General features: G+C 42.1%; 1 protein-coding gene across 1 annotated transcript in view; it reads left to right on the top strand.

Annotated features, from left to right (window-relative positions):
• The window catches only part of LOC117830530 (partitioning defective 6 homolog beta-like), a 107,323-nt gene that overhangs the window by 54,365 nt on the left and 28,827 nt on the right, over window positions 1–24,131 (top strand). Inside the window, 2 exon segments of the mRNA XM_034708678.1 lie at window positions 2,364–2,423; window positions 2,757–2,882. Coding sequence (XP_034564569.1) covers window positions 2,364–2,423; window positions 2,757–2,882 — 186 coding nt within the window.

Below are 24,131 nucleotides of genomic sequence, written 5' to 3'. Positions count from 1 at the left end.
TGCAGAGGTGGGATAACTGGAATTTGTGACCCGGCCTGAAAAGTGTCAGGAGAAAGAAGTCATATTTCTACAGTTAACACAACCAGACAGCCGCCTGGTTTAAAGAAACACTGACAGTTAGTCGTAGAGAGGACTCCAACGAGTCTCACCAATCACAGTCATGATTTTTTTTGAAGCATTCATCCACTGCGAGCGATTCTGGCGCTGAGGCAGACAGACGAGACAGTCATGATTTATGCAGTCCTTGTCAATCAAACACAAATATGTGTTTTTAGGCCAGAAGTCTGATGTCTCTCTTCTTCACTTCTTAAATCACTTGGTTCTCATTTCATAGTCAGCTTTAACCCTGTAAAGCCTGAACCATCAAATAAATGCCAGAAAATTCTAATTCTTTGAAAATGGAGTGTTTATTGGACTTTCTGACAAATAAAAACAAAAAATTAAATAGCAATTTTCATATGAGTTTTAATTTGTATCTTATTTGATACATCAGACATTTGGTAGTGAATTTTTGCTCAAAGCTTCTTGTTTTTTAAACAAACTAAAACATATAAAAACACATTTTTTACCCTATTAAACTTTGAGTTTCCTTCATATTTTTCCCAAAGTAATTTCAAATCTAGAAATATTTTCTTTCCATAATGCATGACAACTTCATACCTATTCTGTAGCAAAAAAAACTAATTTATTGTATATTTCTTCTCTGAATTATTCAGTTTTTAGTGAAGATCAATGAGCAAAAGACAATTATCTACTAGGGAGCCATGGAAATGTTTCTCACATCTGTATGCTGTGGTGATATGTAGTTATTATTTCACTGTTTTGTGTTCAAGGCCTCTTTTTTCTGAAAAGTTTCTTTTTCGTTATTAAAGGTTAAGGTGACATATCATGCAAAATCCACTTTTTAATGGTTCTCTCCCTGAAATCTGTGTCCCTGTCTACAAACCCCCTGAAAATGAAAAGAATCCATTCTGCCCCTGTTCTGATTTCTCCACCTTTCTGTAAATGTGTGCTGAAACCAGCCGTTTCAGTTTTCAGTGTTTTTCATACGTCACAACGCCATCCGGTCTGTAACAGGAAGTCAGAGCTCGGAGCTTGTTCAGCCCATAGACTGTATAAAATACAACTCAACGCCTCCTCCGTTTTTCATTCCCTGCACACATGTGTGCTAACAAGGAGCTTAGGAGGGAGGCATGCTAGTTGTAGGCTGTCTTAATAAACACAAAGGTCGGTTTTACTCCCCACGTCTGCAGAATTGAAGATCTAGTGGATGATTTTTATTTTCCATGGAAAAGTGCTAGCGCTAGTTAGCATAGCCACATAGCTACATGTTCGTAGCTGTGTACCAAGACACACGTCGACATACTGACAAATAAAACAACAAGAAACACTAAATCTGTGACCAATGGTTCAGAAAGGTCCTGCTACAGGCGCCTCTCCGTCAGGATCAGATTCTGGATCAGATTCAGAGGGTTGAAGTAACGTGATCTCTGAGCAGCCGTGTATATTCAGCCAACATGTAAACATTAGATCAACATGCTGGACAAGCCGAGGCCACACCCACTTCCTGAGGGGGCGTGGTCAGAGAGCTCATTCTCATTTAAAGGCACAGACACAGAAAACAGCCTGTTCTGAGCAGGGCTGAAAAAGGGGTTTTCAGGCAGACCAAAATCTGATTTCAAAGTGTTTTTATGAGCATAAACTTTAAAGACATGTTTTGGGGACCTCTTAGACCAATATATGTTGATGAAGAGCAGAATATGTCACCTTTAAAAAAACTGGGTTTTAAATCCGGGTTTACTTTGATTGACAGCTGCCATAGAGAGAAACTCAGTAGGACCTCTGGACGGTACGCTGTAGGGCCAAGCTTGTTACCATGGAAACACACCCTTCTGCGCAGACTCTGGCTGCAGAAATGTTCAAGATGGCAGCGTTCTGGAACGGGATATTTTGGCCTCAAAACCATACAATGGGAAAAGGCGGAGGGACGCTCTCCATTAAATATACAGTCTATGCTTTAAACCCTTCAATTTCCCAGCACAATGAGGTGTCAGAGCCTCGGCTCACAGATATCTGACAGCGTTAGAATTATGGGTCAACTTTGCCCCGCAGAGCATCCTTATTTCCGGATTACTGAATTAATAGCCTGACCCCCCGGGGGCACGTCTAGATTCATATTTGCTGCAGCAGCCCTCTTATTGCTCCGGGGAAAAAGCTCTGTCACCAGTGTTTACCATTGCCCTTTAATGCTCACCCTTTGTAGCAGTTAAGCTGAATCTAATGAGATTTCCATAGCCTCTTGTAAAGCGTGCAAACAAAGATGGAGGTTATTGATGAAACTCTTCTCTCTCTCTTGGTTGCAGTACAATCCCTGGCCTCCTCCTGGAACCAAACCCTGAGCAATGCATCCAGCCAGTGGAGCGGTGAGTTGGACAGCTTGTGTGAAACTGATTCCCTTCGCTGTTATTGCGAAGCGGTGTTTGTTGTGGAAGTTTGATCTGAACTCAGATTGTAAGGACTAACATCAAAGACGACAACAATGCCGGAAATAGACTTTGGCGACGCTCCACAGCAGACGCGGTTTAGCTCAGGAGAAATCATTAAGAGAGGCTGTGTGCACAAACAGCTCATTCAGCTCCACCTTTTATTGCCAACATGGCTGGAGCATTGTCAGAATTTCACCCCGGCTATATGTGGTCCTCAGACATGCCAGGAATGTACGTCTGTGACTGACATTTCTGTCCCCACGCCTGCAGGCTCGGGGGTTTTCTGTGAAACCTCCATTGATGGCATTGGCACCTGCTGGCCCAGGAGCAGCGCTGGGCAGATGGTGTCACGACCCTGTCCGGAGATGTTCTACGGTGTCAGATACAACACCACCAGTAAGTCTACCCCTGTCAGTTTGCACACCAGAAACAATAGATTAGAAATAAGATTTAATTTGATTTCCTCTCCCTCCCTCCCTCCTCGCTCCCTGTCCCCTCGGGCAGATCCTGTTTACGCAATTGTGTATACAGAAATTAGCATGAGCATACAAATTAGTGAGACACACACACTCACACACACACACACACACACAGAAGTGTAAGAAAACAACATGTACACAAAGTAGGACTGCTGCAGATAATACAGCATGAAGCAGCAGAAGAAAAGCAGCTTGATTGTGTTTGTCAGAAAGAGAAAGAGAGGACGATGTTACAGCATGATCCTGACATCCCTGACATGATTAAGCCGCTTTGAAGGGATGGAAACAGGAGATAAATGTCACAACTGATGTTCGTTCTTCAAAACTACTCTTTGAAATATGATCCGGGTCATAAAATCTGATAATTGAGCACATACTTCATGTCCACAGTCTTAAAGAGTGAGCGTTTCTTTGAGAGTTTGTTCAGGTTTCTGTTGGGTGCTGAACTGTTCCTGAACTCCACCGCACCACGGTTTCCTCTGAGGTCAAACTCTTAAGTCCAGCTGAGATTAAACAGCTGCAGCAGACACATCCGATCTCTTAATTACATGTCCGGCGCTCTAATTTGGAAGAAAATAAGTTCTCAGAGAGAGAAATCAATACTTGATTTCTTTTAGGGATTGTTCTGTCTTCGGTCCTCCACTTTGTCTCAGATTTAATCTCCTCAAGGAGGAGAAAACAAGGAAGTGAAAGTTTTTCTGAACAAAATACACACATAAATTAAACAGGCATGCGTTGTTTCCAGAGAATTATCCCAATGACTTTTATGATGCTTATGAGGTTTACTCTAGTTTTGAGAGAAATGTCTCAACATGTATCTGACAGTTATAGTTCCCAGAGGATGAACCACAATAACTTTAAAGAGGGCAAGGCAGCTTTATTTGTAGAGCACATTTTATACATGAGGGTAACTCAATGTGCTTTACATTAAAACATTAAAAACATTGGAAACATCCAGACAAGCATACAAGAGCACAATTAAAATGACAAATATAATAAAACATAAAAAAGAAGGAAAATTACAAATATATTAAAAACAAATTTGAATAAAATTTGCATTTAAAGCAAGTTTAAAAAAAAAAAAAGGTGGGGCGCTGGTGGCCTAGCGGTCTAAGCGCCCCACATACAGAGGCTGCAGGGGTCGCCGGTTCGATTCTCGGCCGGTCGACCATCTCCTGCATGTCTTCCCCCGCTCTCTACTCCCCATATTTCCTGTCTCTCTTCAGCTGTGCTATAAAATAAAGGCAAAAAGTCCAAAAATATAACTTTAAAAAAAAAGCTAAATTAGGAAGACAGTGGCAAATAAAAAAGTCTTAGTCTTTGATGGGGGGTTGGGGTGAATAATGCTCATTATCAGGCTTTATATCGTCCCTCTGTTCCCAGCTTAACCTGATACGGCTCATAAACACCTTTATATCAGCCTCCCTCTTCAACGCTTCATTTCAGCTACTGTCCCTTTAAGACCCCCTCACACTTTCCTCTGATTAGCCACCTCTTCAGAAGCCTCCTCCACTGTTGCCATGCGACAAAGTCATCATGCATTAATTAAAAGTGTTTTGAAGTGCAATAACTCCAGTTGTGATTTGGCGCCGTTTGAATGGAATTGATTTGACCTAGCATTGTCATTGTGAGCTTGTTAGCAGTAATGTCCTTATTTGAGCAAAAGCTTGTAATCTAAATATCTTCTTAACCGTTGCGTCATAAAAAAATTCACCCCCCATACAGTGTGTACCTTTGTAGACCCAAGACGTTTTTTTGAACCAGGCTGTAAACATGTTTATTTCTGCTGTAAAGATCGTCTTCTTTGAATGGGTGTGTATGTGGTTTCTGGTGTTTCTGCAGCCAGCCCCTAGTGGACACTCGATGAATTGCAGTTTATAACACTCCCGCATTGGCTTCATAGTTTGAGACTGGAGGATGCTGCTTTGTTGTAACCCCCATCTCTCTACAGGAGCCCAGACTGGACAAACCAAGCTCTCTCTCTAGAGACGCCTTTCACACTTCCTGTGTGTTTTGTTGCCACTTCAGGTTGTCCTTGACAGAGACGGATGACATTGCGTCTGCAGCTTCAACACCATGCAGCTGAATCCTACTGTGTTGTTCTATTTGTGATTCCTCCTGAACACACACATTGAGTTCAAACGGCTCAGAGTGACTTCTTTAGACGTCCAGCTGGAGTAAATCACCTTAGTTTGTGATACTGACACACAGGAGTTTATATCACTGAAGGTTATGAGGGCAGCAACTCCTTTATTTTGTTGCACATCAAATTATGAACATATGTTTTTCATATTAAGACATTTAACCTCCAGAGACATCCACTGACATGTGTTTAATCGATCCCCGCTGGACTCATGTGAATGTTTGTTGTTTTTCCATTCGGGGATTGTGTCTTCACTTTCAGAAACTCCTGCAGAAAAAATTCAGTTCGAGTTTGAGTGGAGGATGAATGGATTAGATTTTCACGGTCAAAGGTCAGCGTGATCTCAAAACAAACTCTTGGCTGTAAGTTTTTACAGAACATCCGTCAAAAGCCGAAACAAAAGTCTCATAAAAACGATGAAGTGGAACATTGTCTGAACTTCACTCCAACATTATCATTTCCTGGAATAAAAATAAACTACTCTTTCAACCGCATGAATCAGGAACAGACGGGGAGACTTTTTTACCTTCAGGTGGACGCTGAGTTTGTAAAACTCTTAGACCTTTACTTGTAGTGAAGTTTGACTCTTTGCAGCAGCATCCGTGTTTGAATCCGTGTCATGACTTCTATCTGAAACCATCTCCACTGCTCAATCACGTGAACACATCAAAGTAATCCGACTCCACATGGCAGAGCGAGAACAACAGAGCTTAACGAAGTGGAGTCAAATCAATTTTAATAATATCTCAGTTTTAAAAGGATGTGTCTTCAGGGCCTTCACAGTCAGAGCGAGAGAGAGAGAGATGCAGTTATTACAGATTTGACTGGTTGGTGGAGGTGGTAATTCTAGTCTCATGCAGAGCTTCAGTCAGACAGCCTCACAGAGCTGCAGACTCTTATTATTCTCAGGACGGCTCACCCATCTGTCTGTGCAGATGGTTGTCAGACTGCTACAGGGGTCTCCACAGGTCGAGTTAGCTCCTAATAATAAAGACTCAAACCTGGGCCAGAAGACAGGCGGATCCAGATTGTACAAAATCTCATCTGTGGCCTCATAACGCCACAAGACTCTGGTTGGACTTTCTGTAAGCCGTGATCGTGCATCATCGCCATCGCTGACAGTCTGAGAGTGCGATCTCTGCTGAAGTGACGGTGCCTGTTTGTTAATTGGCTGAGCATCACGCTGCTGTCACTACCGCCCCTCTCTCCCTCTCTTTTGTTTTCGGTTGGGTTATGATTATCCTCGTCTTCCCCATTAGATCTGATCCCTTTGTTTTGCCGGCTAATGTACGTATGCATGCCGACTACAGACAGGTTTCCCACGGGTCTGAAACAGATTACCGCTTGAGCGGCCAAACAAACATTCACCCATGGATGGATAGACCAAGACTGGATGCAGCATTGTTCATTCCTCCAGAGACAGAATGAAAAAAAACATGCCCACTGGAGGGGAAATCAATCAGCATCACGATCTGCAGCGAGGGCTGAAACACGCTAACATAATGTCGGGTGCTTGCTGTGACATTGTGTTCCAGCATGTTCTATAATTATTGCAGTGCCCTTTGTCTACCAGAGGGAACAACATCATAATAAACTCCCTATGTTGTCAACATGTGGCCATGTAAAGCCCTCAGAGCCAGCTTCAGACTTTAACCCCGCCTCCTGAAGACACATATTTATTGATTTAATGAAATGATTCAAACTTCTTCTTCTTCTTTTTGGCACGATGACCCAGAAGTTGTAATCACACGGTCCGGACTCAATGTCAGATTAGCTTCAAAGCCTCGCCGCTTCCTCTGGGGTTTGGTACCACCACATGAAAGAGCTTTGTTGTTATCGCTGCAGGCCGTGTTTGACGCTGAGGACACCGAGGTCACGCTGTCACTGGTTCTGGAATTTTTACGACCCGGGGTGGAGTTTGCATATTGTTTAATTGTTCTGATAGCACTGGATGTTGAAGGGTTGTGCAATGAGAGGAAATAAAAGAGGAATCTAAAACAGTAACAGCTGGGTTTAACTGGAAGAAATGATTTCAAAATCTTGCTGGTTTAACCAGGGGAAGAGGAGAACTGCAATACACCCGACCAAAACAAAGCAATCAGTATTTTTTCAGGAATTTGCAGCTTTGTAACTTCTAATTTGTTTGGTTAATGAGGGCCTGTGTCCACTGACTGCATTTTTTTAGTTGGCAGCTTTCTATAGTTTTTTAATACATTTTTGAACATACAACATTTAACATTTTGCAGACATAAAAAGAGAAGTAAACATGTGAAATAAAAAAAATATGAATCATAAAGAGAGGTTTAAAACAGACTTACCTGGGACCGCCACCAGATCCGCTGCTGTCCAGCTCCGTATCAGACAGCCTATCAGATCTGGTGCTGTGACGGATTGGAGACTGACTGGACACAGTGGATACTTGTGCGTATAGTTGTTTGTGTTATCTGTTGTGCTTGAGGCTGCAGCATTATGAGCTAAAAGGTCCAGCCAGCATTTCCTGCCCCTTATTTCTAATTCTTATCATTTCACTGGAGCTGCACCAAACTGTAACACTGGAAGCTAGCATCCAAGTTTTTTATCCCCTCTATATTCTGCTTTCTTTTTGGTCATTGAACACCACTGTTTTATCATCAATAGAGACACAGACTGACTTTGGACTGAGCTTCACGACTACGTTACATCAAACCATTGAAAAGCAGAAGTCTTGTGTATTTATGGTGACTTTGAAAACTGATCAGTGACAGTAGAAGAACTTGAATAGTCATGTGGTTCAAGGTAGAGGATAGTGTGTGCACAGGTGATCGTTTTAGAGACAAGCATATTAAAGATCAGCTAACATATCAACATCAAACAGTGTGAAATGTTCCCTCTGACAGTGACAGAAGTAAACAAAAAGAAACATTAGAAGCTTCAGATGTTCAGAAGTATCAGGTTGCACATCTACATTTCTAATATCAGACGTTGAAAGGTGGGAATTTGAATATGAGAACACCAGGCTGCTCTGAAATCATCACAACAACACACTTCACATATTTGTCAGAAAGTTAACACATTGACTAGAATAGAAACCGATCAGATCAGGTGCTGTGATGGATCAGAGACGGACTGGACACGGATCTGGTGGATTTGTCCGTTAGGGTTGCAAAAAGAAGATGCAGGAGTCAGGAAGCGGGTACAGGTATTCATCATGAATACATGGATATGATAAACACACCCTGAATATGATCAAAAACAGGACACAGCTCACAACCAGGATACTCAAGTCCATGTGAACACACTCAGTGTTTGTGACGCTGTATTTGATATACTGTTGAGCATCTTGTGAAGCAAATTTGCAAAAAGGGGTTTTACATATCATTTGTTTGTTTGAATATTTAAAGTCTGATCGTGTCGTTTGAACAGGTTTCTTTGTTTGATGATCAAAACTTGTTTAGCAGCATGTTCTGTCGTACAGCTGGAGAGATAAGATGTTTAGTAATCCACATGGATCAGGAGAAAGATATCAAAGGTGCTGAAGTTTGCTTTCCCATGGAACCATCGAGAGGAAAAATGAGCTTTATCCCATCACGATGACTTCTTGTGTCAAACATGAGACCTTTTCAGGATATATTAAGAGGCAGGATTTTCAACATATAGACTGACACAGTATATAACCCCTGCTGGTTATCACTTATGACCCTGTAGGAGTATGAGGAGGTGTCTGTTTCTGTTATTATTTACTGTGTTTTGTGTTTCTGGGTGTAAATCTATGGACAGTGGGTGTGTACTCAGCATTCAATAATAATAATTATTAGGGGTGCAACGGATCAAAAAACTCACGGTTCGGATCGGATCACGGTTTTGAGTCACGGATCGGATCATTTTTAGGATCAGCAAAAAAAAAAAAAAAAAAGAAGACAAGACAAATATAACTTTGTCCCCCATTTATTTTGTAAAACACTTTTGCCCATTAAATAAAAACAAGATTCAACTCAAAATGTGCAGCATGTGCAAAGCACCCCATCTGTGGGCCCAGTCCTGCCTCATCCACTGCATTTCATGGCATGGCAAGTGAAGGAGCAGAGGAACTTCAAAAGTTTCACTCCATTCTTCTTTCATTTGCTGATTTTCACCGTCCACTTTTCTTTGAGCTGCAAACTGTGAACACACTGTTTTCGTGCATTCTAGGGTCCTACATCTGGCAAAGTGCCAACATGTGAACCGCTCCAGAAACAAAAGTGAAAGTTAAAAATTGCACTCACAGCAGTGGACTCTTAAGTGACACAGTAACAGCCTGTCTGCGTATCTAACATGGAGACAAGTCCCCGTAAACACACGGTGACCCGACCAAAACACAGAGTGAAGGAATAACAGTTCGGGGGCCATGAATGGGCGGCCGGATGCGGGCCGCGGGCCGCGTATTGACGGCCTCTGGTCTACTGGGTGCGCAACGGAATTCATAATGTGGTTCAAGAACATTCAGCATTCACTGTATTTCACAGGGAAACCAAAATGCTCCCATACATGTGACTAACAAGATGCAGGAGGGTTTTAAAGTCCCTCTGCTCCTTCACTTGCCATGACAACAGCTGCACTTGGCGAGTGAGTGTGGATTGAACATGCGGTCATCACGTGAACACGCGCAACTTTTTTCATCAACCGATCCGCGGACCACGTCCGTGCCGAACCGTGGAGAGGCATCCGTACGGATCACGGATCAACGATGATCCATTGCACTACTAATAATAATAATACATTTTATTTGGGGCGCCTTTCAAATCACCCAAGGTCACCTTACAGATAATAAAACATCACAAAAACAAACAAACAAGCAAACAAAAAGTAATAAATCAAAAATAAAAACTAGTGAAGTGAATCCAGTTAGAGTGAATATGCCAGTTTGAACAGGTGAGTTTTGAGTTGGGATTTGAATGATGTGATGGAGTCCGACTGTCTTGTGTGTGGGGGGAGGGAGTTCCAGAGTCTGGGTGCTGAGCAGCTGAAGGCTCGGGCACCCATGGTACTGAGGCGTGACGGTGGAATGGTTGGTAGTCCAGCAGAGGTTGAGTGGAGGGAGCAGGAAGGAGTGTATTCATGAAGGAGGTCGTGGAGGTAAGTGGGGGCCTTGTTGTGGAGAGCTTTATAGGTGAGGAGAAGGTTTTTATAGTGGATGCGGTATTGTACAGGGAGCCAGTGAAGTTGGATGAGACCAGGAGTGATGTGGTCAGATGATTTGGTGCGGATGATGATCCGGGCAGCCGAGTTCTGAGTGATTCGAGTCTGTTGATGAGTTTGGTGGGGAGTCCAGTGAGGGGGGGAGTGTGTAGGTTGTGAGAACGAGACTGAAGCCCTGAGGTGACACACAGTGAACACTCACTCAGAGAGGAAGCTCCTGATGTCACTGAGCGAGGAGGCGGGGCCTGCTTACAAACAACCGACTTGTTACACTCATTGTGCCTTTTAAGGTGCTCATCAATCATCTCTTTGTGATTGACGGAAACATGACAACACTTCCGGATTCAAAGAGCCTCTCTATCCTCTGCGAGGGTGCTCGGAGGTATTACCGTCTGTGAGTAATGTGGATTATATTCCCTGTCGGTGTGTTAACATGTGAAGCTCCTCCAGGCTCAATGTAATCTGACATGTTGCTCATTCCGTGTTCTGGAGGAGCAGAAGCTGCACATGGATGTTTCATGGATACAAAGTCATGTTGAGCTTAATGGAAAGATAATGTGATCTAAAGCAGGGAGAGGAAGTCGTGCTGGGAGCGATCAGACTCAGAATCTTTTCTCTTAGATATTAGAGAACAGGATGCACTTATTTCTGTCATTGTTAAAGCATCTCTGTAATTTTCTTTGTCATGTAAGACAATGAATGAAACATCTGTGGGGTTTAGACCCTTTGTTCAACAGAACAGGATAATGAAAGGCTTCATGTTGTGCTTTAATAAATAATAATGGGCATATTTCATTTCTAGTTGGTGACACGCTGACAGAATAAATACACCCTCTTTCTGTGAAGGATTTTAAAACAGATTTCCAAATTCACAGTCATTAATTTTGTAATCCTCGAAAGCTTGATGGAATATTTTATGCAAAATTAAGAAACTCTGGTGCCGCCTCCAATTAGTTTGACTGACACCGGAGAGCTCGAGGAGTCACAAGGAAAACAGAGCAGTGATGATGAAGAGGGGGCAGCGGCGAGGATGACCTTTAGTGACATTTGCAGGTCAGGGTTTTTAAACCGCTCAATGTGAGACAGCTGGGTTGATATCTATGAGCTACAGGCAGTATTCCAAATGCACTGCAGTCATGATCCAACAGATAGTTTTAAAAGTGAGTTATATTTTATGATGTATTATGAATTTAACTACACAAAAAGTCTCTTTTATGACGGGGCGCCACTTTAGCTCAGCAGTTAAAGCGCCCTTTCCTGCCTTCCTCTGACAAATTCAAAGACAGCGATGGCTTTGTCAATTTCTTTCTTGCTTTAACCTACTCAGAATGTTCTTTTTGTTCTGTTTTAAAAAAGCAAAACAACAACTGAACTCTTTGAGGTTCTGGGATGCCTCGAGGTCAGGTGATTAAGGGCCTGTGTCCACTAACAGCAGTTTTGCACTAGCAGAGCCCACAACCTCACGCTCACTGTCCCACTGCAGCTTCCTTCAGTAGAGACCTTTAACGGCCATATTCTACCAGATCCGTGTCCGGTCCGTCTCTGACCCGTCACAGCACCAGATCTGATATGTTTCTGTTCTAGTCAATGTGTTAACTTCCACTGGATCCGTTCTCAACGGAGCAGATGGAGCGGGACAGGAAGTCAGGTTTCACCTGGTGTTATCACCAGATCGTATTTCCCTTAACTACAACAACAAACCAAAGTCGTATTTCCCTTAACTACAACAACAAACCAAAGTCATGATGAGCGGAGCCAGGCCTGGAGTCGACAGGTCAGAGGTTTTCAGAGGACCAGAAAGACAACATGGATGAGGAGAGGAGGAGGAGGAGAATCCTTGATTCAGTGATTACCGTGGGAAAATCTCGGTCCCATGACACCAGCTGTCCGGCGGTCCTGCTGTAACTCTAACCTGACTTTGTCCTCTGAACATGCTTGGAAACCGGCGTCCTGCAGCTTGTTCAACACGGACCTGGATATGTCAGCATTTTGATGCTTTCTCCCTTCAAAACTTCAATTTATTTGTAATTCTTTCTTCACTGAAAGACAAAACTTGTCATCTTTCTTGCTCTAAAAGATGCTCTTGCTGCTATCGCCATGTTTCTAATTCTGGTTCATCACTTTGTTGGAATTTCTAGGTAGTAAAATGAAGTCTCTCTGGCTTATCCCATTTTTTGAAATCTGGATATGATGTTTACATGTACAAACATAAAAACCAGGTACTTCAAAGACCTGATCAAAACCAGGACATTCAGGTCTATGTAAGCGCATTCATTACATCATATTGCCTTCTGCATACAAACACAAAGATATGTTTTGCAAATCTCACAAACAGAAACCTGGAATATTACAGGGCACATTTAAAACTCAGATGTGGATCGGTCTGTGATTTGGGTCTACTATGTGGGGCACTGCGGCACTCTGAAGGTAAAACAAACACCAGCCAGGAAAATACAGTAAACACAATTAAGACAAATTACAGAGATAAAAGCAAATGTGTGTGTTGGCAATTTGAAACCCCCAGAGGACCCCCGAGGTGAGAGAGAGAGAGAGAGGGGGGTGTTATTCATCTGCAGCACACCAGTAATCTGACACTGAGAGGTTCATTTCACCTTCAGGATTAAAATCATCTCCATTCAAGCGCAGAATAAAAAGCCTGAAGAAGACCGCAGAAAGGTCAGGGAGGAGGAGAGGGTTAGGTGATGTTTACTCCGGGAAATAAAGGGACGTTATGAGCTCCTGAGTGTTTCATTATCTGTGACAATAACCCTGAGATGCAGATTCATTAAACACAAGAGACACTCTTTAACTTTAAGGTGTATTTCAAGCAGAAATATATAACTAAACATCATAAATATTTCACCGACGAGGTGAGAGGAATCGAGGGAGCAGAGCACCAACACCCGAGCCGCTCTCTCGCTGAGGTTTATTTAAAACACTGCATTCACACAGTCTTCAAAGGTGACAGTCACATCTCCTCAAGGTCTCACATTCATCTCTCTGAGCTGAGGTACCACTTTATTATCATCCAGGGACACTTAATGGGAACACAAGGCTGGATTTTCACAATAAGAGCTGCTCAGCAAACACTCATTAGCACAGATAGACAGAGAGAGGGTTAGATAATAACAAATACACATTAATGCAGCGGGGACAATACGAAGGCTGCGGACACTTTTTACACACAGCCTTTCATAACAAGAGATTATATAATATTATATAATACATTTCTAATTAGCATAAAATAAATACAAAGAAATGTACGCTTTATGGTGAGGCTACCTGGGACTGACGAGTGGCTACCAAGCTACAACCTGGACCCTGTGCTGAAAATGAAGCTAATCACACTTTTACAAACAGAGCAGGTCTAGACCACTCTGTCAAATTATGAACAGAGACCCAACACCAAGACAGGTAAGACTCAGTCTTATCCACCATGAGCAGAGCACCTTGCAGCATTTAGCAAGTTACAGCGGCAAGGACAAACTTCCTTTAACAGGCAGAAACCTCCAGCAGGACCAGACTCATGTTAGACACACATCTGCTGAGACCGTGTTAGAGAGAGGGATAGAGGGAGATGAAGAGAGAGAGAGATGATAGTGGGGAGACGGATAGTAGTAGTTGTAGCAGCTGGAGTCTGGCACGTCCACAGCAGCAGAGATCCAGAGGAACCTACGAGACAAGGGAGCTCAGGGACTCCAGAAAGGTCTATGGTTAGTAACTTTAATGGGACAGGAAGAGTTAAAGTGAGAGACAGGCAGAGAGAGGAGAGAGAGGGAAAGCCAGGATCCCAGTGTGTCAGTCTAAGCCTATAGCAGCATAACTAAGACCTGGTCCAATCCTGATCCAGCTCTAACTATAAGCTTTATCAAAAAGGAAAGTTTAAAGCCTGCTCTTAAAAGTAGAGAGGGTGTCTGCCTTCTGGACCCTGAGACCGTGTTGGGTCTGGAAAGAAGGATAGAGGAGAATGAGAGAGAAAGAGAGAGAGATGATAGTGAAGACGAGTAGTAAAAGTAGCTGTAGTCATCTGGAGTCTGGAACGTCCACAGCAGCAAGCCGTCTACGGCAGCTCAGAGGAACCTACGAGACAAGGGAGCTCAGGGACTCCACAAAGCTCTATGGTTAGTAACTTTAATGGGACAGGAAGAGTTAAAGAAAGTGATGAGGGGGTTGGGGGTAAGGGAATGAGACAGGATCCCAGTGTGTCAGTCTAAGCCTATAGCAGCATGACTAAGCTGGTCCAAGCCTGATCCAGCTCTAACTATAAGCTTTAACAAAAAGGAAATTTTTAAGCCTACTCTTAAAAGTAGAGAGGGTGTCTGCCTCCCGGACCCTGACCCGAACCAGAATTGTTGAACTTCATGCTTTAAAAGAGTCTTTACAGACCTGCACACACCTGCAGGTGACGTCACAGTGACTTAGTCCACTTTGTTATGTAAGCTTAAAGTCTGGTGATGAAGTTACGAGCTGAGAGAGCAGTGTAGAATCTTTTTGTGTTACCATCACCTGATAACCATCGATGGAGTTGATTCAATCTCCTGTCCTCATTTCCTACCCCCGTGGAAACATCAGACTCCCTCACAGTGAGAAGTAAAGTCTGCTGCTTCTTATATTCCGTTATAAATCCCAGCGCACCAGCAGCATCTCTCCTGCCGGGCTGCTGACAGCGCTGTCAGCCGAGGAGTCAATCACAGCGGTCACACCGGAGCAGGGAGCGTCGCAGCAGCCGTCAGACTGGCTGCCGCCATACCTCACGCTATCCGGCGTCACGCTGCCCTCTGATACTGTCACTCCTCTCTGCTTCCATCGCTGAGTCTCACACTGACCCCGAACCACAGCATAGTCCTGAACTGCTCTGTGTGCAATGACACAGCTGAAATACTTCCTCCTGATAACATTAATGAAGGTAAACACATTAAGGCATCACATGAACACAGTTGAATCACTCTCAGAGCTCTCATCATCGAGGTGTTTCTAGCTCTCTCTAGAAAAATGCAGAACAGAATCAGGAGATGAATCCACAATGAGAGTTAGAGTCCCAAAATGTTCAAGGTGAGCTCTGAAGAGTTGCATTTATTTTCTATCAATTCACAAAAAACATGCCGGCATAAAAACAGGAATTCAAACTCCATTGATAAAGCATCTTATGAGTGAAGCTGCAGTTCAAGGCATTGAATTAATACAATGAGAAGAAGCAATGCAACAGTACAGAGGACAGAGCTGTGGTAGAGTAAGAGAATAGTATTTTTAATGAAGACAATGAAATAACCTCCGACTCAATCCAACAACAACGTGAAGAAACTAGAACAACAACAACAGGACATTTTTCTGTGTGAACACTGATTATTATTCCTGATAATAGTAAAGGGAAATCTGCTTAATGTGTAAAACATAAGTGCAGGTGCTCTCCTAATTCACGTGTTCTGAGAGAAGCTGGAGATATTGAGAATTTTAAACGTCAATTAAAATAAGATAAGATAACTTTATTGTCCCCGGGGGGAAATTTGTCTTGGACATAAGTGCAGTGCTGCTCACAAACAATACATTCATTCAACAAGCCAACATACAATAACATGCCCACTGTCACGATAAGAAACCATGTCACTGAGGCATACAATGACTCAACAATACCAATGACACAATAAATAACAATAAGATACCAATGTGGCAGTATAAACGCAATATCATATGAACATTAGTGCAGAGTAAGTGAACCCTCATACTCGTACTCATACAAGAGCGTTATGTTATGTTATGTTGGTGCAGATTGTTTGTTGAGTAGAGAGATGGAAGTAGGGAGGAAGGAGAGCTTGAAGTGATCACTTTTCTATCTGCTCTCTCTGAACCGTCTTCCAGAGGGCAATAATTCATATTCTGAATACAGAACATGAGAAGAGTCTGTCAAGATATTCTGTGCCTGATTGAGAACAGTATTTTAAACATGGTTTGAAGGGACAGGTAATTTTTATTACCAATCACCTTCATGGCACATTTAAAAAGTTTTTCTATCTTAGATTTACATTTAACAGATTAAACAATTAAAGACCCATCTATGTAGTCTGGCTTTTATGTGGGCTTTTTTAAACTTATTTCAATTCATCATTTTATATTAAATTAAATATTCTCTTGTTTTATTTATATTTTAATATTTTATTATAGGCATATATTCTACCAATGCCAAAACTTCTACCCTATTTCAATTTAAACTGCTGCTACCACAAATAACACTACTATGCTAACACTACTCACACCTCTATCGTAAATAACAATAACAATAACAAAGTCAAAAAATCAACAACAACTTTACTAATAGTAGAATGATTTCCAGTATATGTATATTAAATTTTGTATATATAAAAATACATAAGTGTTGAAAAAAACTGCAGTTCCACAAGTGTCCACTAGAGGCTGGCTCCAAAAGTCAATGAATTCCCAGTAGGTCCCATTGATGCTGCTTTAAAAGATTCAAACAATAGACTGTATATGAAAACAGACACCGTAAGTGTTCCCTGATCGTGAAGCCGAAACATTTAGAGCTCCCCCTGCTGGCTGGCTGCAGTATAAGTCTTAAGCCCCGCCTCCCCCATGTTAACAGATGGAGCTTAAACTATACAAATGTAATGTTGAATCAATTCCTGTAGTTTGAGTTAGTTATTCGATTTTAAAAAGATGACTGATTCACAGCTCTGCCGACCAATCAGGGCTCCTGCAGAGTAAACTTTCTAAAGACTTCAGTGTCTACCGCAAACCAACACCTGAATCTGATCTGCTGTGGACTAGACCCACCTGAGGGACCCTCTGCTGCATCAGTGCAGAGACGTGCTGGTTCAGGGTGGATTTTAAACTCATGCATTTGTTGGTATGAAGGCTCAGAGTTATGAATACATTTGCATAAAGAGCGCCGTGATTGAGTGGACTGACAGGCGCGATGGAGGCGTAGGGTCTGTGTCAGCCTCACCTGGTCGCCCATATCCAGATAGATTGAAGGCTTGGTGAAATCAGTATTCTGGCCTCCATCATCATAACTAATGGGCGACGTGGAAATGGACATGACCGTATGTCCATGTTTTATACAGATCAATGCTGACATGTAATATAATATTTATGAGACCAACAAGGATAAGGACACATCCAACCCACAGCCTGCAGAGTGAAATAGCTGTGACATAAAAATAGAAAAGTGGAGGTAGTAAACTGCGGCTTTATCCTCTGACAAACAAGGTTTCAGGCCTGATCTCAATTAAGTCAAACTTGGCAGAGATAGCCGAGGGAGAGTAGAGTTAGTGCCATCAGGGCGATGATAAGTGGCTCTGAGAGGAAACAGGGACACAGTGATGAGTCCATGGTCTGAGTGGACGTGTTTGCTGTCTTCACAAACAGAGCGAGACTACAGCTGAAGTCCTCCTCGCAGCTCGTCACAGAAGCTGAGTTTCTGAGTCGTATGTCAGCTGCAGATCAACTCCAAATCCATGAAATCCATTACAGACACGGAGGAGGGTCTGAAATTGGTTCTCAAACTCTTGTCTCTGCTCCAGTTACAGATAACATGAGGGGTCACGAACTGGAACCAGAGCGCAGGAATATGAAAAATGAAAACCAGCTCTCATCCTGACCCGCCTGCTCAGCTCTTTATTATTCACAGCAGGCGTCAGAGGAGGAGAAACCAGGATTTAAGATCCTGAATCAAACTACTGATGTCAGTCAGTTAAACACTTTGTCAGAAGTAAACCAACAAACACTTTTACTGAACAACGTTATGTTGTGTTAAGAAAACAGCCTCCCCTTCACATGAAGTGTCCTCAGAGTGCTGAGCGAAAACGAAGTGATGAATGTGAGACCTTGAAGAGAAGAAAAGACGCCTGTAATGAGTGCGTAAGGTCACAGTGATTGTCTACGTTTACAATAAACGGTTATGTAGAGAAACAAAAGCTGAGAGCTCAGGTGGAGGTGCTTTAACTCATGTTCTCAACACACTGATGGAAAATATCAGAACTCTTGTATATAAGATCCAGTCCCCTCTTACAGACAGGAATCAGTCTGATCTCATCTTAATCCACCATGAGCAGAGCACTTTGCAGCATTTAGCAAGTTACAGTGGCAAGGACAAACTTCCTTTAACAGGCAGAAACCTCCAGCAGGACCAGACTCATGTTAGACACACATCTGCTGAGACCGTGTTGGAGAGAGGGATAGAGGGAGATGAAGAGAGAGAGAGATGATAGTGGGGAGACGGATAGTAGTAGTTGTAGCAGCTGGAGTCTGGCACGTCCACAGCAGCAGAGATCCAGAGGAACCTACGAGACAAGGGAGCTCAGGGACTCCAGAAAGGTCTAAGAAAAGAGAGAAGAGAGGGAGACCAGAGGAAAGAAAAAGAGGAGAATAAATGGTGAAAGAATGACAGAAGGAAAGGATGGGGTGAGAAAAGGAGACGGAAAAGGATGAAGAAAAATGGAAAGAAGAAAGAGAGGAAGATAGAAGAAAAGAGAGAAGGGAGGAAGGAAAGAAAGCAGAAAGGAATTAAAGAAAGAAGGAATTAATAAAAGAAAGAAAGAAAGAAAGGAAAAAAGAATGATAGAAAGAAGGAATGAAGGAATAGGGAATGAAAGGAATGAATGAAAGAAAGAAAGAAAAAAAGAAGGAAAGAAAGAAAGGATGAATGACAGACCCCAAAAAAGGAATCTACAGCAGAGATCCAGAGGAACCTACGAGACAAGGGAGCTCAGGGACTCCAGAAAGGTCTATGGTTAGTAACTTTAATGGGACAGGAAGACTTAAAGTGATAGACAGGCAGAGAGAGGAGAGAGAGGGAAAGACAGGATCCCAGTGTGTCAGTCTAAGCCTATAGCAGCATAACTAAGAGCTGGTCCAAGCCTGATCCAGCTCTAACTATAAGCTTTATCAAAAAGGAAAGTTTGAAGCCTACTCTTAAAAGTAGAGAGGGTGTCTGCCTCCCGGATCCTGACTGGTACATGATTCCAAAGGAGAGGGGCCTGATAGCTAAAGGCTCTACCTCCCATACTACTTTTAGAGACTTTAGGTACAATGAGCAGGCCTGCATGTTGGGAGTGTAGTGTTCTAGAGGGATAATAGGGCACTATGAGCTCTTTAAGATACATGTGTGCAGGTTAAATGGTTCCTGCCCATGACTTAATAATACACACTACTCTCTTTTTTTCCGTTCCTGGCAACATTTTTGTCAGGATGCAACCTTTTCAGTCTTAACTCATCCAACAGAACCGTCAGAATGTGTTTCATATTTTAAAAACATGGCTGTGAGTAACAAAGAGGCCAAAGAATGCCCCTGAACCCTGACCATTATCAGTCCGTCCCTCACTCCCTCCACATGTGCTGCATTCAGAACATCCTCCATCATTAGTGTTTACATGACCAGCTTTATTGCAGCCCATGTCTGTGCTCTGTTTACACTGTGGTTATTCTTTAAACTTGATTTATTGATTCCATATCCTAAGTACCCTGTAGAGATAAGCCCTCTGACTGATTTAGCATATTTACAGTAGTGATAATAATACGCACTCTCCTTGAGAAATGAACACATTTGGATTATTGCCACATTTATGATTGTAAAGAAAGGATGCAATATAAGTGTTTGTTGGCATCACTCTCAGCACTTTAAAACCGTCTCTAAAGACTCCAGTTGACAGTCTTTATAAAGGTTAAATTTCCCTGAGTTCAAACTTCACCTTCTTTTATACTTTTCTTCTTTCATCTGACAAACCTTGTGCAGAAAAGTGTCATTAAAATAACGCTCCAGTTGAAGTTCTCGCCGTTACATGTCACTGCAGACGGAATATCTGTAGCCGGTAAAGTTGCAGCCAACACATCGACTAAAAATAGACACCGCTGCTATAAATGTGAAACCAAAAGTAAATCCTTTGTGTGTGAATGCGGCCCTGCTGCACTCTGAAACAGCTCGCCCATGAACCCGGCTGGATTTCCAAAATTAGATTGTGACAAATCCTCCTCTTACGTCGCTGAGCCGGAGAAGTGTTTTTTTATTTCACCGTGTGCATCTCTTCATCAGAACTGAATCTATAAATCTGAATGTACCAGGAAGTACACAGCTGACATTCTGACCCATCAGGTCCTCCAACTGTCATCGTAATGTTTTGTTCACATAATCATTTAATCTCTGTTTGATAATCTCTCGACGAGACGTGTGTGTCTGTAGGTGCAGAGTCTGTTTTTTGCAGTGTTCAGGACGTTTGTGAGAGTCAGACATTAGTCAGTGGGTGTGCAGCCCCCTGCCAACAACAACAGCAAGCAGCAATCACCAAATCCTACTTATTCTATTTTTGAGAGAGATCATGGCCTCGGTTTGACGTAGAAATGTCTGAAGCAAACTGAAACACAAGTTATTTGAAGAGTGAAGTTCTTGCACTAGAGATGTTTTTACACCAGATTCAGAGCAGGTCCAGATTGTACTCTTTAAGAATAAAAACAATCACATAATTTCTCCCTAAACACCTCCAAAGCTCACTAACATGTCAGGTTAACTCTCATCCTTTTGTTGCTAGTTTTAGTGCTAAGCTAAGCTTCAAAAACTTTCATCCCAATTTCTGCAAAGGTATATTTTGTGAACTTGTAAAACTCTTTCTTAAAACTTTCAAATTTTAATTTCCCTGTTTCCAGCTAAATTTAGTTTATGCTAAGCTAACCACTTGCTAGCTGTAGTTTCATATTCATCTAACGTATTTGACATTGGTAAACGTGTCATCTTACTCTCTGTAAGAAAGTCAAGTGGTGAGTTTTGTCAGTATGCCTAAAGATTTTAATTGAATATCCTTAAAAATGTGGTTTCCCTATTTGGTTTTTATGCTAAGCTAAGCTAAACCCTCACTAGCTTTAGCTTCATATTCACAAACTCATATGTCTGGTATCAAACTTTTCATCTAGACCCTGAGGGAGAGCCACTGGAGTATTTTTGTTTATTTTAATAAATTCCCTACAAAATTAAGTTCCTTAGTTTCTAGTATTTATGCTAAGCTAAGCTAAAGCCTTGGTTTTTGCTTCATATACTGTATATTCAACCCATCTTACTGTGGTGTTAAACTTCTCATCTGAATCTCCAGGATGAAATCCAAAGGAAAAGATTTTTTTTTTTTGCCAACTTTATGATTAAACCTCCTTCAACATTGTGTTTCCATTTCAGTCTCAATTTTAAGCTAAGCTAACCACTTGCTAGCTAGAGCTTCATTTTTCACAAAAACTAAAATGTGGTATCAAACTTTCTGTCTTAACTTCTGAAATAAATTAAAACGTCACATTCAGTCAATTTGTCCAATTATGAGATTGAATTTACTTCAATATTAGATTTCTTTATCCCCAGTCTCAATGCTAAGCTAAGCTAACCTCTTGCTCGTTGTAGTTATTTTTTTAACAAACACAAATAACAGTGGTATCAAGCTTTCATCTAAACCTGTGCAAGAAACTCTAATGCCATATTTTGTGAAATAACCACAATTAAATTTCTTCATCTCTAGCCTTTGTGCTAAGCTAAGATAGCTAAAATTGCTAGTTTTAGCTTTATACTCATACATATTATATGACTGGGGTACGAAACCTTTCATCTGGATTTCTACAAGAAGTTTACATGTTGTATTTTGTCAAATTATCCTACTAATTGATGGAATCTCTTTGTAAGTGATACTTCCCCATTTCCGGTCCATTTTTGCTAAGCTACGTTAGCCACTCATTAGCCATACCTTCATACCCAGCAAACATATTTGAGTGTGGTATCAAACTTTTAAGCTTAATGTCCTCAAGAAAACATTTTGTCAATATTTACAACTATTAAATAAATGAAACTAAAAACTGCTGAAAGCTTTCTTAGTTGCTGCTTTATATCCTCTGAAAATGTCACATTTAAGGAGAACTTGGAAAGAGTTTTATTTTTCTTGGTCAGATGTTTAGTATTTCTGTCCCCTGATCAAAATGTTCAAATCATCCCCCGTCATGCTCCCTCACATCTTCAGGCAGGACACATTTTTACCACCAATTATAGTGACGTTACATTTGCAGATATCACTCACTGTCTCATTTGTGCTTAAAGAACCGTATCCCTAAATGAGCTGATGCAATCATTCTGCCCTATTCAAGAGCAAAAGACATGAAAACTAATGAGTGCTCTAAATTCTGCTGTGAAGATCACAGGAGGGAGACTGAACTTGAGGTAACCTTCATGCTCTGACTTGAAAGAATTCTAATTGAAGTGATCAACGCTTGTTAATCATGCTCCTCTGTAGCTCTGCTGCCCTCTCACACAATCACAGCTTATTGTCAAACATATGCGGGGAGGGGCCGACGGACTACCAGGGGGCGCTGTCCAGACCGCTCAGCCATGACGGGCGGCCTGCAGCGCTGCGCCCTGCTCTGGGTTCGTGACTCAGTCTGGCGTTGCTATCTTTGTTGATGCTCGTCTTGCTCTTCCGGGAAAACCCTCGTCACTGTTGGTATCTGAGCTTTGCTTCCCTCAACGGCCCCCAGAGGAAGGCCCCCTGGAATCTCACATATATGTTTGGTGCATCTGAACTTTGTTTACATGGATGCACATAAAGAATTCAGCTGCTGGTGGAGAGTTGTTTGTGTGAAAGAGGCCAGAGAAGAAGAAGAAGAAGAAGAAGAGGGGGATCAGGAGTGCAGCTTTATTTAGAGTAATGCTCACAGTCAGCCGGGTGACAGAGATCATAACCCTGGCTCACCCTCCTGCTCACTCACAGGGAATATATCTTTTTATTGAATGAGAGGAGCTCAGCGGAGCATTCGTTTGTTATTAATTCATGAATCCATGCTGGTGCGCTGACTGGTGAAATCAAAAATAGAAAATACAAAAGAGAAGGATCTAAAAAGAGATGAGAGGAGCAGAGTCTTGTTTTTCTTACAGCCACTTGAAACCTTCAACTCACATAATCCCTCAGACTGAATATTATAGGCTCCTTTAAACATCATAAAAGCATCTTAAACTATTAGAGATTCATGTTGTTTTTGTTGATAGTTGTGAGGATTTATTCCTACTAAGATTTTCTTGTGATCGCTCTGATTTCTTGAAATAATTTTTAATGTTTCCAGCCAAATAACGGAGGCTTTGACTCGTTCCTTTAAGAAATAAGACAGAGAGTAAATTATCCTTCCAAAGCAAACCGCAACGTCCTCTGCAGACCCGCACAGAGGCGAGCCAGAACACACACACCCAGCGTGAAAACTGGCATGGACTCCCCTCCGTGCAGACGCCTGCAGTTTCTCAGGAGTTGCTCCAGTTTCCAGTTTTCTCTGTAAATGATAATGAGGTGGCAGGAAAAACTTTTCCGTGAACAGGAGAGATGCATGTTTTCAGATCACAGGTAGAATCATTTCTCTCAGTGGAAAGTTGCGGTAATGAAGCTGCTGTCTGGTTTTTGTCAGGAACAGTTACACAGCAGTAAAAATAAGAGTTGTTGATGAATGGGACTGTTTGTGAAGAGACCCGGTTACACAAGGAGCAGTAAACGAGGGAGCAAACACGTCCTGTAGTTATGATATGATAACAAACCTTTCACCAAGTCCAACACTGAAGAGGTTTCACAATAGGTGCATTTTGACCAATAGTTCCGGGGTCTTTTAGCCCCCAGAACTACTTTAGGTTCCTGCGCCCCCATTGTTGTCTGTGTTTCGATCGCGGTCCCGGGTAGATTGTGCAAATCAGGCCAGTGACGTATGGAAGAAGAAAGAGAAATCAAGTGAATCACAGATGACACCATAGAAGCAGATGGACAGGCAGGTATCATTATGAGCAACACAACAGTTAGCCTGTTAGCATGAAGAGACTCAGCTGGCGCTATATTTCATCACAGATGGATTCACTGAATCAACACG

Source organism: Notolabrus celidotus, chromosome 18 (assembly GCF_009762535.1).
Source record: "Notolabrus celidotus isolate fNotCel1 chromosome 18, fNotCel1.pri, whole genome shotgun sequence".
NCBI classification, from domain to species: domain Eukaryota; kingdom Metazoa; phylum Chordata; class Actinopteri; order Labriformes; family Labridae; genus Notolabrus; species Notolabrus celidotus.
Note: the sequence above shows the minus strand (reverse complement) of the source record. Positions and strands in the feature narration are given on the sequence as shown.